The sequence below is a fragment of the Centroberyx affinis genome, unplaced genomic scaffold (assembly GCF_046629955.1).
Source record: "Centroberyx affinis isolate AG114_WGS23_722 - 3 ecotype Tasmania unplaced genomic scaffold, CSIRO-AGI_Caff_v1 ptg001005l_1, whole genome shotgun sequence".
Classification (NCBI taxonomy): domain Eukaryota; kingdom Metazoa; phylum Chordata; class Actinopteri; order Beryciformes; family Berycidae; genus Centroberyx; species Centroberyx affinis.
This window is the reverse complement of record NW_027279569.1, coordinates 1-16,276: the sequence shown is the minus strand read 5'-3', so window position 1 is coordinate 16,276 and position 16,276 is coordinate 1. Positions and strand designations below refer to the sequence as shown.

The 16,276-nt window shown below is 39.7% G+C and overlaps 1 protein-coding gene across 1 annotated transcript in view; it reads right to left on the bottom strand.

The window, feature by feature from the left end:
* The window catches only part of LOC139646850 (putative histone-lysine N-methyltransferase PRDM6), a 42,879-nt gene extending 28,024 nt beyond the window's left edge, over positions 1 to 14,855 (bottom strand). The window contains exons 1-2 of the mRNA XM_071522617.1: positions 14,645 to 14,855; positions 7,569 to 7,746 (exon numbers count right to left, since the gene is read on the bottom strand). Of these exons, the coding sequence (XP_071378718.1) occupies positions 7,569 to 7,746; positions 14,645 to 14,855 (389 nt within the window). The remainder of the gene's footprint in view (positions 1 to 7,568; positions 7,747 to 14,644) is intronic.
* Positions 14,856 to 16,276: the final 1,421 nt, after the last annotated feature.

Here is a 16,276-nt window from a genome sequence, read left to right as displayed (position 1 = left end):
AAAAACTTCTCAGACTGAGAAGTTTCCACTTTCTTCCCCGTCGGGCCGATAATGTGACGTGTGTTTGTGTGAAAATGTGCAAAAAGTTGTCAAGCTGCCCATCATAAACATCAAAAATCTGATAAAACTCAATACAAGAATCAGCCAGAATAAGCACAATGAATAAAAAAAAAAGCTTTTAAGAGGAGTTTTAAAACAAGTCAAACTTTTCAGTTTTCTCAGTGGTGTGATGTGATGCTTTGGGGAAGGCTCCTCCACAATAAAAGCCTTCAAATCTCTTCTTAAAAAAGCACTTTCATGCTTCTCTATAATTGCAGATTTTATCATTTCCCCTCTCATCTTATTGTTTTATCTTTATTGTTTTAGTTGCAATAACGTTTAACCGTTTAGCTGTAAATGTCATGTCCAATTCATGTTTTTTATCACAGAATCCAGTTTGTGGCGGAGGAACATCATTTTAATATAGGAATTCATGTCCACAGCAGGTCAATCTAAAAAAAAATCTGTGTTTCAGAGTTTGTGCTCATTTCACATTTTTTTCTGAGCTCAAGTTGTTCAGACAGGAAGATGTGAAGGTGTGAAAGACTCTGCAGGTTGGAAAAGGACAGAAAGTGATTTGGGGGAAACAATTCTCAACCGATAAGAACTGGATTTCACAACTGAACAAACCAAATGATTTGTAGGAAATATCCGCCCAGCTAATGATCATAATGTTGAACAAACACACTCAGCTGATCCTCCCGAGCCTCCGGCCGCTGAAACAACACCTCGCACACCCAAAAACAGCATTCTGACAATATGACCGAACTCCAGACTCCAGACTCCAAACCACATTTAATACCGCATCCAAACTATTTATGTTGCCCTTCCCACATTTTATTCCACAGAGACCGGACCGTAACCAGAGGGTCACAGGTTCAATCCCAGCACCGCCGTGTCTCCTGCCACAATGCCTTCGAGCAAGAAAAATGAAGCGCTCCCTTCTCTTTCACTGTTTGTCTGGATCAGAGCGTCAGCTAAATGCTTAAAGTGTAAAAAAAAAATGTATATTTGATCCAGTCCATAACCGCATTTTAACCAAATAATTAAAAGCACATTGAGTTTCCTTTGTGTGAGAAATAATCTACTAATGAAGTTTGACTTGATTTGACTAAAATGCCGTTTGATACGATCCAAAACATCTTTTCACTCCCGAACTCTTCAAATATCATCTGACATGTTGAGAGCTGAGACTCCATCAGACCCAGAGCGGCTCAGTCAGAGGAGCCGAGGTTTGAGTTTCCACTGGAACCAAAAAAAAACAGCTTTTATCTGTTTTTCACTGTTTTATAAACAAACAAACAGTTTGATCCGAGCTGTTTAAAACGAGTCTTCCTGTAAAAGTTACATGAAATGAACATGAGAAAACAAAGAGGTAAAGAAAAAAAGGAATGAGACGGAGAAAGGGAGAAAAAGCGAGACGGATGGAGAAAGGGAAAATAAACACAAAGAAAAAGAATAGAAATAAATAAAAAAAGAGAGAAACGCAGATACGCAGCGACAGAGAAAAAACGAGAGAAGTCAAGAAAAACAAACGACAGAGAGGAGAGGAGAGGAGGAAACGTCAGCCGGGACACGATGATTATTTAATGAAGTGAAGAGACGGAAAAGTGAAACACTGAGCGGAGAAAGAAGTGACAGAAAGAAAAGACAGAAAGAAAGAAAAAAGGAAGAGAAAACTGAAGGAAGACAGATACAAAGAGAGGAGGGAAACGAGTAGAAGAGATGAAACAAATAGAAAGCAAGAAAGAAAGAAAGAAAGAAAGAGAAAGAAACCAAGAAAGAAAGAAAGAAAATTTAAGCCAGACAGAAAGAAAGAGAGAGAGAGAGAGAGAGATGTAAGAAAGACAGAAAGACAGAAAGACAATTTAAGAAAGACATACAAAGAAAGAAAGAAACCAAGAAAGAGACAGAAAGAAAGAAAGAAAGAAAGAAAGAGAGAGAGAGAAAGAAAGAAAATGTAAGAAAAACATACAGAGAAAGAAACCCAGAAAGAAAGAAAGAAAATAAGAAAGAAAGAGAAATAAAGACAGAAAGAAAGAAAGAGAGAAAGAAAGAAAATTTAAGAAAGACATACAAAGAAAGAAACAGAGAAAGAAAGAAACCAAGAAAGAAAGAAAGAGAGAGAAAGAAAGAAAATTTAAGAAAGACAAAGAGAAAGAAAGAAACCAAGAAAGAGACAGAAAGAAAGAGACAGAAAGAAAGAAAGAAAGAAAGAAAGAGAGAAAGAAGGAAAATTTAAGAAAGACATACAAAGAAAGAAAGAAACAGAGAAAGAAAGAAACCAAGAAAGAAGGAAAGAAAGACAGAAAGAGAGAAAGAAATAAACCAAGAAAGAAAGAAATAAACCAAGAAAGAAAGAAAGAAAGAAAGAAAGAAAGAAAGAAAGAAACTAAGAAAGAAAGAAAGAAAGAGACATAAAGAAAGAAAGAAACCAAGACAGAGAGAAAGAGAGAAAGAGAGAAAGAGAGAAAGAGAAGAGATTCTTCCCTCAGTATGAGCAGCTGTAGCTTCAGTGAAGTGTTGGAATGAGTAGGATTTTCATCCAGTTTGGAGAAAATGATTTTTACTGAGTCTGAAGCTACTTAAGGGGAAATGTAAGGGGAAAGTCGGGGTGGGAGGGGTTAACTGAACTGTCCAGGATCACAGGAGGTAACATGTGAGTCTGTTTAAAGGTGCATTATCCCTTTAATAAGAGCACATGAAGAAGAAAAAAATAGATCTGTAAATGTTTGACCAACGCTGTTCCTCCAGTCTGCAGAGGAGAGCCCAGATCTGTGTGTGTGTGTGTGTGTGTGTATTTTATTAATTCTTTCCACAGGCGAGGAGGCGGGGGGTGTTGAGGTGAGGAGGGGGGGCGGGGAGGGGGACCCATGTGAAAACAGAGCCAGGAGGGCCGGGGCTATAAATCAAACATACCCAATGACCTCCCGGGATAAAAAGAGAGAGAGAGAGAGGCCCACAAACATTCAGCGCCATGCATGTATTTAAAACAAATGTATGTGTTTAAAAAAACGAACACGCCGCTATATCCGGGCGGGGCCGGGCTATAAATCAAACACATCCAAAAAACGGCCGCGCAGGTATGAAAAATAAAGCGTGCGTGTGTTTGGATCGTCCGTCTGGTGAGCAGCGGGAAGCGAGGCGTCTCTCTCTGATCTGACCCGCCTCGCTCTGCACTGTCAGAGAGCAGAACGCGGCTTTAAAATCATCTGTAAAAAAAAACACAGAACACGCTGGTTCATATGGGCAGGGGCCGGGTTATAAATCAAACACACCCCAGCAATAATGTGTCTGGGTGCGTTTAAACGTATTTATCTAAAACATCCACGCTGCTCCATACGGACGGAGTTAGGACCTGGAGCTGCAGGGTCACAGGTTCAAATCCCACCGGTTCAACAGCCAGAGTGTCTCCATCGGCACCCATGGGTGCTGCTGAAGTGTCCTTGAGCAAGACACCGAAGGTCTACCTGGCGTTACACAGTGAAACTATTCACACAACTCGGTTGCGTTGGTGAGTTGTGAGATGCATGAGGTTCATTCATTCACACTTTATTTTGTTTTATCTTGTGGCACTTGTCCATTACTACAAACTACAGTTACATTATATGACAGGCACCAGGAGTTTACCGGTATCCACCGTTGTTTTTGGACATTATCGGAAACCCGGCTTTTAATTGACTACCAGCCACTATTAGAGGAAATACGGTATGTCCACAGATAGCGGTTAAGCTAACGCCAGCTAACATTCACTGCCAAGTTAACTTTCTATACAGGAAATAATTAAACTGCCTGGAATTGCTGGAACTGCGATCAGCTGGTTGTAGCAGTAGGGCTATTATGACTGGCCCGAATGAAAGTAACATGACACGATCAGCTGATTGGCTGTTGCATGAACTTAGGAGCTTCGACTTGCTGCAACCAGGTTGCACGCAACTTTTCAGTTAATTGCAGGGAGAATACACAGGGCAACTCAGATGAAAGTTAAAAGTTGAATGAAAAATTTGCGCTGTGTAACACCAGCCTGAAACACTCTGGATAAGACAAGGACAGATAGAGAAGGGAAAGTCAGATGAGTCACAACCTTTTAGTTTTTGAAGCCTGAGTTTCAGACACGTTCCATATGACACTGACAGTGATTTGCTATTGGTTGACTAGCTATTAGCTAATGCTTTGGGTGTTTTCATGGTAAATTTTGACTGATGTGTCAACTTAAACTTATTTTTGGGATGTGACCAAAGCAGACCAGACACTGAGAAGGTTATCTAGTAACGTTAACTTCAACAGAGCTTATTCTGTCGGCTAACATTAAATACTTATCAGCACGCTCCTCTTTATGCTAGCAACTACCGCTAGCTGCAGTTGTTAGCATAACTATAACTGTATTGTAACTATCAGAGGTGGTAGAAGTACACAAATTCCCTACTCAAGTAAAAGTGCAAATACTCATTTAAAATATACTCTGGTAGAAGTTGAAGTACCGTTTCAAATCCTTTACTCAAGTCAAAGTATAAAAGTACGTGGACTTGAATTTACTTAAAGTATAAAAGTAAAAGTCGTTCTCTAAAAAAATCATTTCTGATGTTCTAAACTGGTTTTCTGTTGAGCGTTCCTCTGAATCCCAGATGAGAAAGAGTCTGCAGCTCAGATCAGGAACCTGAACCCTAGCAGCTGAATTCATTAACGTTAATTCTCTCTCTCTTGTTGCTTCTCTCTTCTTCCTGTTGCTTCTCTCTCTTGTTGCTTCTCTCTTCTTCCTGTTGCTTCTCTCTCTTGTTGCTTCTCTCTTCTTCGTGTTGCTTCTCTCTCTCTCCCTTTCCCTAATTTTTGGTGTCGCTTTGCTGAACAAGCAGCCGATCACATCTGGCTCTTGATCAGCTGCTTCCGGGATGGAAGCCGTCTGATGCTGAAAATACAAGTTTTTTAGAAAATCAGTTGCTGATTTCGCGAGAGTAACGAGTCTGTTTTGGAAATGTAGTGAGGTAGAAAGTACAGATTTTTCTTTTGAAATGTAGTGAGTAAAAGTAAAAAGTCTTCAGTGAAAGAAAAACTTGAGTAAAGTACAGATACTTGAAAATCTTACTTAAGTACAGTAATGAAGTATTTTTACTTTGTTACATCCCACCTCTGGTAACTAATGTTGGTGCAGTTTTAGAGCATTAACGCTATTTAGCAACTGGCTAAGTCTGTGATGAGCAAAAACAAACCTGTCAGATTAACGTTACATACCGGTATAGTAATTTATTTAATGTGAGCCAACAAAGTAAGCTTGAGTGATGTCACATCCCAAAATTGGGCCTAAGTTAAAGAGCTTATTATCAATCAAACATTACTATGAAATCACCCAAAACATTAGCTAGTAAATTAGTCAGTGTCATTGAGGTAGAACGTGTTTGAAACTCTTCTGCAGCTTTACTGTTTGTCTCCAGTGAACAATCACATGCACAGCTGTGACTTATCCAGGTCTAACATTTAAACCTTTTCTTCACGTGTTTTATATGGAGGTCCAGCAGCAGTTTGATTGTATTTAAATCTTTTCCTGTGTAGTTTTCTCTGTGCGGTGAAACTGGAGGCTGCAGGCTCGACTCTGCTCTGAATAAACACAAATAAATGGAGCTGGTGTTAATGGACCGCTGACACACACACACACACACACACACACACACACACACACACACATTTGTGTACTTAGTGTTTCAGTGTCTTCATTATGTGTGTGTGTTCTGTGCGTATGTATAGTGTGTATGTGTGTGTGTGTGTGTGTGTATGTACTGTGTGCATGTATGCTTGTATATATCTGTGTGGAAACAGTGTGTGCGTGTGTGTGTGTGTGTGTGTGTGTGTGTGGGTGTGTGTGTGTGTGTGTGTGAAAGTAACAGAATGATAGTGAGAAAGAGACAGATGGAACAAGACAGACAGATAAAGACAAACATGCTTGTGTGTGTGTGTGTGTGTGTGTGTGTGTGTGTGTGTGTCTGTGTGTGTGTGTGTGTGTGTGTGTCTCAGCAGGCCAGCCTCTGCCCAGAAACATCAAAGACATTTTTCTAGCGATGGGATAATATTTCCCCTCCACTGACAACATGTAGTTAGCAAGGGCCTTGGACGAGAGATGGGACGTCCCGCAGAGAGAGAGAGAGAGAGAGAGAGAGGAAGAGAGAGAGAGAGAGAGAGAGAGAGAGAGCGAGAGAGAGAGAGAGAGAGAGAGAGAGGTTTATGAAAATGTACATTTTCTACTCTTAGTGATATTGTTTCTGCTGAGCAGTCAAGTCATGACAATAAAGTTAATTGAATGAAATGTGAGAGATCGAGCTAGACAGAGAGGGAAAGAGAAGGAGAGAGAGAGAGAGAGATGGACAGAGAGATATGGAGAGGCGAAGAGAAAGAGAGAGAGGGAGAGAGATCAAGAGAGGATGGAGAGCAGGAGGGAAACAAAGTGTAAAAAAGAAAAACAGAGAGAAGAGATGGAGGGGTGAAAGAAGAGAGCGAGGGTAGATAGAGACAGAGTGATATGAGAGAGAGAGAGAGAGAGAGAGAGAGAGGGAGAGAGAGAGAGAGAGAGAGAGAGAGAGAGAGAGAGAGGGAGAGAGAGAGAGAGAGAGAGAGAGAGAGAGAGAGCGTGCCAGCATAGCTTATTGTTAGAGGGGAGCTGTGCGGCTCCTGCAGCGAGGCGATCCATCACTCGCTCTTTGAACAGAATTCCTCACCGATATCAAACCAAAACAAATCCAACTGGAAGCAGCTGCAGCAGAGCCGCTCCGACAGGTTGACGGTTCAAATCCCGCAGGTCGGAGTTTCAATTATGCAAAACCGTCTCAGAGGCAGAAACAATCTGATTGGTCGAGTTAAACCTCAGTGGGCGGAGCCAAAGAACCACAGTTTTTCAAAGCGTAAGCTAGCTGACTGGCAAAGAAGGAACTCTGGCCAAAATATAAATAAAAATATAAATGGCAATGACTTGATGAACTTGTACGGTCAGCAGCTAGCTAACTAGCTTACCTAGCTAGCTATAGGCTAGCATGGCTAGTTTGAACTTGAAGGTCAGCTAGCTAACAGGCTAACCTAGATAACTTAGTATGGATAGATTGTATTTTTTCAGTTAGCAGCAGAGCGCTAGGCTTCATAATATTAGCTACCTCCTCTCCTTACCTCTTGTCTTTTTCATTGAGCTTCAGTCTAACGTTACTTAGAAAAACTGTGGTTATTTGGCTCCGCCCACTGAGGTTTAACTCAACCAATCAGATTATTCCAGAGCGGCATTTAACCAATGTGTGGCTCAACAGGAAGAGTAAAGCAGTAACAACGCCAGGGTTACAGGTTCAATTCCCACTGGGGCTGCCCAAGATAAAAATACATAGGTTTGGATAAAAAAACAGACAGAGAGAGAGACAGAGAGACAGAGAGAGAGAGAGACAGAGAGACAGAGAGAGAGAGACAGAGAGACAGAGAGAGAGAGACAGAGAGACAGAGGGAGAGAGACAGAGAGAGAGACAGACAGACAGACAGACAGACAGACAGACAGGTGTTCCTACCTGTACTGAACCACCATCATGTTCTGCTCTCCACAGTGCCTGGCACAGCGGATGTACCTCATCCAGCTCGACTTGCTGGGCTCATTACCGTCGATAAAGTGCTGTAACGTCCCCTCCGCGTCGTAGATCTGTAAAACATAGTTATAGATCTGTAAAACATAGTTATACAGGCTCAGAGCTACGAGTAATAGACACAGAAGAGACAGAACGACCGAGGCTCATTACGATCAATAAAGGGCTGTAATGTCCTCTCCGCCTCGTAGATCTTTAAAATATAGACATTAGGAGTAAGAGATATAGTGACGGTGCCGCTGGGCTTGTTAGCATCTGTAGTGCCGTAAACATGTTCTGTGTGTTGTAGATCTAGGGAGAATAGATCCATAGATAGTTGATTATATGATGTGACAGCAGAGATATTCACAATTTGAAAGACTGGACTCCTGTTCTTACACATCAGCCTGGTCTCATGAAATTTTGTGAAATGTGCATGATGTCAGGTTGGTGTTTTTTAATGCATTTCAACAAATTCTATGAAAAAACAAAATCAGCAATGAATTTGTTTTGCCAACAAGTCTGGTCCATGTAGCCGGTGCCCAAAGCAGCCATGTCCCAGCAGCCATAGAACTCCATTGTATTAAAAACGATTAAAAACTAATAAACACTTTGCGATCTCAGGAAAGTAGTTCCATAGCACAGAAAATAGTCCCCGGCGTAATGAGGAATTTGTTCCCATTTGAATTTGATTTGGTAATAACTACAACAGTCTGACTTTTTCATGGTAACAGTTAGCGAATTTTAAGGCTAAAAAGGGAACGTGGGAAGTCAGAAAGTAACGGGAGTAGAGCAAACACATCGGTGATGTTGTTATTTTCATAGGATTTGTAGACGGTAAGAAATGTATTTAAAAACACCAGCGTTATCCTTTAAAATGCAAATAACTCGCTCTGTGCAGGAAAAGAGAGAGAAATGCGTTTCTTTATATTCGCTTGTTCACTTCAAGTAAAAATACAGATACAAGTAAAATCTAGATTTTCAGGTCAGTATCTTGACCTGAAAATACCTCCACTTTCCTTCCTCCACTTTAATGAACAAAGTAAAAACACAAACAAAAAAAAGTAAAAAAAAATAAAGCAAGTTAGAAATCAGTATATCTTTACAAATTGATCACAAAAATGTGTTTTCTATTTCTGGTTCGGGTTGCTGCAGGTTTATAATGAACATTTTAGCTGAAAATTATTACAACTTATGAACTTGCAGCTCGGCCAGAAAGAAATAACTCAGTTTAATTTGAAATGTTTCAAACAAACCTCGGCCACAGATCAGCAGCCTCTGGGTGTGAAGGTGATTTACACCTGAGAGAAGTCCTGAGGGCTAAAAATACTTCTTCAGTGTGACAGAGTATGAAACATGATGCATAAAACATCAACAAAATAAGTCTTCATAACAGAGAGAGATTTTATGTTTATATGAGTCAAATTTAACACTTTCAGAGTTTAAATGAACACTGAGAATTATACTGTGAAACATCACTCACTTTAAGGCAGTGACTTCTCACACTATTTATGTTATTCTTACTCTTTAACTCACTAGCTGGGTTTCCACTGAAATATTTCAGGTGATTTATTCTGTATCAAATTAAAAAGGCTGGATGGAACTGAAACATTTCGATAAAACTTCCTCAGTATCAGAATAAAGTTTTTCCGCTCGCTCAGCACTGTGTGGAGCGAAGTCCAACCACCAACACTGAACTGATATGAAATTTTGCTTCAGTTCCTTTGGTGAACAGATTCAACTCACTTTAAATATTGTTCAAATGAGCGATTGATGAGTGATTCGAACAGAGGTGGAAAGTAACTAAGTACATTTACTCGAATACTGTACTTAGGTACAATTTTGAGGTGCTTGTACCTTAGTTGAGTATTACAATTTTATGCTACTTTATACTTCTACTCCACTACATTTCAGAGGGAAATATTGTACTTTTTACTTTACCTTTATCTGATAACTTAAGTTACTAGTTACTTTGCAGATTCAGATTATTAATACAAAATATAATCAACTAATAAATTGTGATGTATTATTATAGATTACTGTAAGCTACCCAGCAGTATATAAAGTAGTGGAAATCAGCCCCACCTTTTCCAGCTGCAACATTAAAGTGATGCTTACACATTAATGCATCAATAATTATAATTCAATAATATAATATATACTGTATTATTCTGAAATGGGCCATTCTGCATAATGAGTACTTTTACTTTTTGTTGCTTTAAGTACATTTTGATGCTAATACTTTTGTACTTTTACATTTTGAATGCAGGACTTTTACTTGTAACAGAGTATTTTTATACTGTGGTATTTCTACTTTTACTTAAGTAAAAGATCTGAGTACTTCTCGTTCTTTGTGTACGTCCTCAAAAATTAACGCTACGCGTCTGTTTTGACCCCCAACAACCTCCAGTCAGACAAAAAGTACACAGACAAGTATGTGGACAATGCTGTTCGTAACACAGCCACTTTACATACACAAAGTGATAAAATTTAAGTGTTTCCAGCCAAACGGCTCGTTTAGAGGCTCGCTTTCCTAATATGGATTGTGTGGATTTAGTTGGCGACCGTGCGTTTTGATACTTTCACCATGTTTAGATAGACCATCCAACTCCTTTATCATCAAAGATTATTTTAAAAAAAATCAGAATTTCTCCTAGGGGACCAATAATCAATAAAATGCATCTTATCTTATCTTATCTTAAAGAGGCAAGGGAAATTCCATTTTCCACAATATGGGAGCTTTAATGTCTGCTTTGACTGTTTTTGCTGTTGCTCGTTGCTAGCAAAAATTAATAACTAGCCTCAGATTTAGGAGTGACTTTTCTTATTACCTTAATCTATACCTAACCCCATTTTTAAACCTAAGCCGAAAACCTCACCTGAAACTGAGTAGACTTTTAGTGACACATTACAGTCACCTGACTGGAAGTTGGGTTTCAACACTGGACTATCCAGATAACTGCCTCTTGCAGACGGAGCCCAGTGGAGCAGCAGCTCATCATGCATTAAAAGTAAAACAGTGTGACTGTTACATCTCTGTTTTCCAGTAAAACGCAAAATCAACAAATAAGTAAATTAAAAGCGGACACATCTGAAGACTTGGCAGGAAAACTGAGAACAATCACAAAACAAACTGTTAAAATGAGTCGATTTCCCTCGGCCTCTCCCTCTGTCTGCCTCCGTCTCCATTATTAATCCATCCCTCCATCCATCCGTGGTAATGCAGAGCGACTGTATCGGGGAGGCGTCCAGTGTGTTTATAAGGCCAGTGACCTGTGCCAATACCCGGCCTCCCCGCTGTCCTCACACCCAACACACAATCAATGCTGTAAATGACTGCAATAATCAAAGGAAACGGCCTAATTTGTGATTCTCTGCATGTAAGCAGTTTACTGTCCGTCTGTCTGAGGTCTCTCTCTCTCTCTCTCTCTCTCTTTTCCTCCTTCAGCTCAATCTTCTCCCATTCTCTGTATTTATAACACTCTGTATATACTCTATATACTCTATATATACTGTATATACTCTATAATCTATATTCTCTATATATACTGTATATACTCTATATATACTCTATATACTCTATATATAATCTATATACTCTATACTCTATATTCTCTATATATAGTATATACTCTATATATACTCTATATACTCTATACTCTATATTCTCTATATATAGTATATATTCTATATATACTCTATATACTCTATAATCTATATTCTCTATATATAGTATATACTCTATACTCTCTATATATACTGTATATACTCTATAGATACACTCTATATACTCTATACTCTATATTCTCTTTATATACTGTATATTTATCTTTATATACTCTATATACGTTAATATACTCTATAAATATATCTGTTTCTCTCTTAACCTCACTCATTTTTGTTGGAATCTGTCTTTCTTTCTTTCTTACTTCATGGATTGTGAAGATTGTTTGTTTTTCACCTTAACAAATTTAACCAAATGGATGTTTAAATTCCCTGTCTCTCTCTTCTCTCTCTCTCTCTCTCTCTCTCTCTCTCTCTCTCTCTCTCTCTCTCTCTCTCTTCTCTCTCTCTCTCTCTCTCTCTCTCTCTTTCGCTGAATCAGAACGGCTTCATTATAATGACCCGGCGTCTGCGTGATGTGTTTACGTTTCCGGTTTGTTTGGAATCAACAGAAGAAGAAGAACTGGGTAGTTAGCATGAGCAGTGATAGCCACCATGGCTGAACAGACAGAGAAAAGAGAAACTCAAACTGCATCAACAGAAAATCCCAAGCTCCGCCCACACTGTCTGATTGACAGGTGATCTGTGGGAAGAGTAGTGTAGAAACACCACAGTGAGGCTGAGGGACAAAGACAGAGACTAAAAATGAGGAAGGCAAGGATTACCACTTTAAAGCTGCAAGCAACGGGGCTGATGGGAAATGTAGTCTTAATGTGGAGAAACACTAGAACTAACAATACTACTGGAGTGAGAAAGAGGAGAACAATCAGCTCCAACATGCTCTCATTGGTTTACAGTCATTAGACCAAGATATCAAAATTAATCTGACAATGATAGGCTGATGTTAATAAACGTTACACAGAGCAGCTTTAATGGAACAAAATTAATCCAAACAGACTAGTAATAGTAATATTTTTCAGTGATTACTCTCTTTCTCTGTCTCCCTCCATCTCTCTGAGTGCTGTGTGTTTAGTTAGTGGTAGGAATGATGTGTTTCTGTGTGTGTGTGTGTGTGTGTGTGTGTGCGTGTGTGTGTGTGTGCGTGTGTGTGTGTGTGTTGTGTGAGTTATGTCCTCTGAAGCCTCCAGCCTCCACTGAAACTCCTGCTCTGCTGTTGTTTAAAGCTTTTGTTACTCACAGCCGTTCGTCACTGACGTCTAGTTAAACAAATCACAGAGCGTTTAACAGCCTCCCGCGTCGCCCTGCCCTACTTTACACTGCAGCCCGGTGGGGCGGGGGGGCGGGGGGGGGGGGGGGGGCACCCAGGGGTGGCCCGCCTGAATCTCAAGAAATGGGTCCTCTCATTGCTTTTGGGGGGTGGGTGGAAAGTGTAGTTCCCAAAAACTACCAGTGATGTTGTGTTGCCAAGTCTTTCCAAGTCTTTATGATGTAAATCAGTGTAGACTAGATGATTAGCAGCAGCTTAGTGGTCAATAGCTGCTCAACTCGCCTCGCCTCTACTCTCTTTTGGTAGTACCACTTGGTTTTCCACTGCAGATAGTACCCCCTCAATGTGCCCCCCCCCCCCCCACACACACACACACACAACTGGTCGTCATAGCGACGCCATCTTCAACGCGACACACACAGCAACAATGGAGGACATGGAAGGGATGTTGTTCTTGATTCTCGGTGTGTGGCTGTTAGTCACAGTAAGGAGAAAGATTTTATTTCAGAAGAAAAGACTGCTGAAAAAAAACAGGAGAGTTTGGGAAATCCAACATCAAAGCTCAGATGACGAGGCGACGCCTAGCTAACATTTAATAGTAGTTAAATAACATTAAAATTAAGTTAAGTTAAATTAAGTTAAAAAAATTGCGGCTGCTACAGTAGCTCGGCTATTTCAATATATATTGTTTCTTTTGCGTGTTTTTTTTTTTTGTCCCCTTTTCCCTTTACCCTTCAGGACGTCCTTTTGTCCTCTCGCTAGGCCGTCATTGTAAATAAGAATTTGTTCTTAATTGACCTGCCTGGTTAAATAAAGGTTAAATAAAAATAAATAAAATTAAAAATATGGCGGGTTTGCGCAGGACGTCCCGTGTCGCGCAATGATGACGATTCTCTCCGACCAATCAGCAGTCTGCAGTGTTTTTTCGCGTCTCCTTTTGGTGTCTCCTCAGCTCGCCTGGAACCTTGATGGAGGTGCTGCCAAAAAAAGTAGTCGAGTCGAGTCGAGTCGAGCCGAGTGGAGTCGGTACCATGCGGTGGAAAAGCGGCAAATGTAAGGCAACAATGTGTCGAACGTGTTGAACTCCACCAGCTGCGGCCAAACTGATCCGTCGGAAAACGGGACAGAATTATTGACGGAGAGATTTCTGCCCACTGGTCTGTTCTGGAGCTTCAACATGGAGGAGAGGCAGAAACACAACAGCAGCTTCACTCAGAACGGAGCTGCTGCACAGAAACAAGATAAATTCACCTGAACACAATGTTTTATCACATCGGGTTGAAAATAGGAAAGAATGTCTAGTTTCTTCTTTCTCTACATTTTCACAACAACCTGTCAGCTCCGGCTCAGATTAAACTGTTTGTCTGTCATTTGATTGCGTGTTTGTTTGGTCATAAAACGAACCGAACCAGTAGTTTAAACTCCTAAAACAGGTTCAACCACCGTTTTAATTTGAAAAAAAAGTGCCCTAAATATTTCTTAAGCTGTGTTCCCTTTGGCTTCATTTATATTCTTATAAAGCGTGCCACAGTGAAAATAAGCTTCAATTTTTAAATTACCAAGAAGAAAAACTAAATCCAAGGCATTCTTTGTGGAAAAATGTAAAAAAAAAAAAAATCATTATTCCACTGGCTTTGAACAGGTTAACAACATGTTTCAGCATTGGCCTTCCTCACAGAGCACAGAGCTTCAAATAATATTTTTTTTTTAATATGGAATAAAGTCTTTTAAACCATGGATCTCATTTTTTCTTCTTGTATGCAGTTACACACACACAAAGAGCAGCTTCTACTGTAGAGTTTGACATTATACACCCAAACATAAGTAAGTGAATACATAAGTAAAGTCACAAAGTGCTTCACATGATGAAAACAAACAATATAAATAAGATAAAAGGTGCTTCAGATTGAGTAAATTAAACTGGAACTCTCTCTCTCTCTACTCTGTTTTGGTTTATTACAAGCGACCGACAGTAAGGAGGTCAAAGGTTAAAGCGGCAGCAGCCTGACAGTACTGTAACACTCATCCTGACCCAGTACTGACTGTATATGTGTGTGTGTGTGTGTGCGTGTGTGTGTGTGTGTGTGTGTGTGTGTGTGCTGCAGCCTCTCCATCTCGGGTTTCAGCCTCACACCCGGCAGCTGGTTTCTAGCTAGATGCCGTTCTGTCAAAGACGTTTTCACAGCCTTTTGTTTATCGAATCCATCGCTACGAATTCCATCCGCCGGCCCAACAGCCAGATACAACATGCTGTTTAGTTCAGCAGGAGGACACTCTGCCAGGCTGCTGCCGGGTCCGGGTCCGGGTCCAGGTCCAGATCGCAGCTCGCTCCGCCGGGTTTCCATCGCCACACAACAATTATGACCAACAATTATGATTCTTTTTTCCATTATTTAGTTGGTTTAGTTTCTTAAAGCCCAATAAATTCTCCTTGTTTGACCTTCATCTGTCCGGGGGGGAAGATGACACCTCGTTCTGTTTTAGCTCTGCCTGCTTCACTTTCAAGTCAAGTCTGGTCTAGTCTAGTCTAGTCTAGTCTAGTCTAGTCAAGTCTAGTCTAGTCTAGTCAAGTCAAGTCAAGTCAAATTAAGTCAAGTCTAATCTAGTCTAGTCTAGTCTAGTTTAGTTTAGTTTAGTTTAGTTTAGTTAATTTAGTTCAGTTTAGTTTAGTCTAGTCTATTTTAGTTTTGTTTAATCTAGTCTAGTCTAGATGAGTTTAGATTAATCTAGTCTAGTCTAGTCTAGTCTGTTCTAGTCTAGTCTAGTCAAGTCAAGTTAAATCAAGTCTAATCTAGTCAAGTCAAGTCAAGTTAAATCAAGTCTAATCTAGTCTAGTCTAATATAGTCTAGTTTAGTTTAGTTTAGTTTAGTTAATTTAGTTCAGTTTAGTTTAGTCTAGTCTATTTTAGTTTTGTTTAATCTAGTCTAGTCTAGATGAGTTTAGATTAATCTAGTCTAGTCTAGTCTGTTCTAGTCTAGTCTAGTCAAGTCAAGTCAAGTTAAGTTAAGTTAAGTTAAGTTAAGTTAAGTTAAATCAAGTCTAATCTAGTCTAGTCTAGTTTAGTTTAGTTTAGTTAATTTAGTTCAGTTTAGTTTAGTCTAGTCTATTTTAGTTTTGTTTAATCTAGTCTAGTCTAGATGAGTTTAGATTAATCTAGTCTAGTCTAGTCTGTTCTAGTCTAGTCTAGTCAAGTCAAGTCAAGTTAAGTTAAGTTAAGTTAAGTTAAGTTAAATCAAGTCTAATCTAGTCTAGTCTAGTTTAGTTTAGTTTAGTTAATTTAGTTCAGTTTAGTTTAGTCTAGTCTATTTTAGTTTTGTTTAATCTAGTCTAGTCTAGATGAGTTTAGATTAATCTAGTCTAGTCTAGTCTAGTCTGTTCTAGTCTATCTTAGTTCAGTTAATCTAGTCTAGTTTAGTTGTGCAAGAAAGTAAAATATAAAATATCAGTAGACAGAATTGTCCAGAATACACAGGTGGCTGAAAAAACAAGGACATGCCCAATAAATTATCTTTGTTTGACCTTCATCTGTCCGGGGGGAAGATGACTCCTCATTCTGTTTTAGCTCCGCCTGCTTCACTTTCACACTCTTACACACACACTCACACTGCAGCAGCTGGGGGTTCGCTGCCTTGCTCAAGGGAACCTCAGTGCTTTGTTGAGTGAGAGGAGAAGGTTCATTCACTTTCCCACACACACACACACACACACACACTTTCCTCAGATTTTTGTTAAACTCCAGTTGAGCTCCTGCAGTGTGAAAGTCTC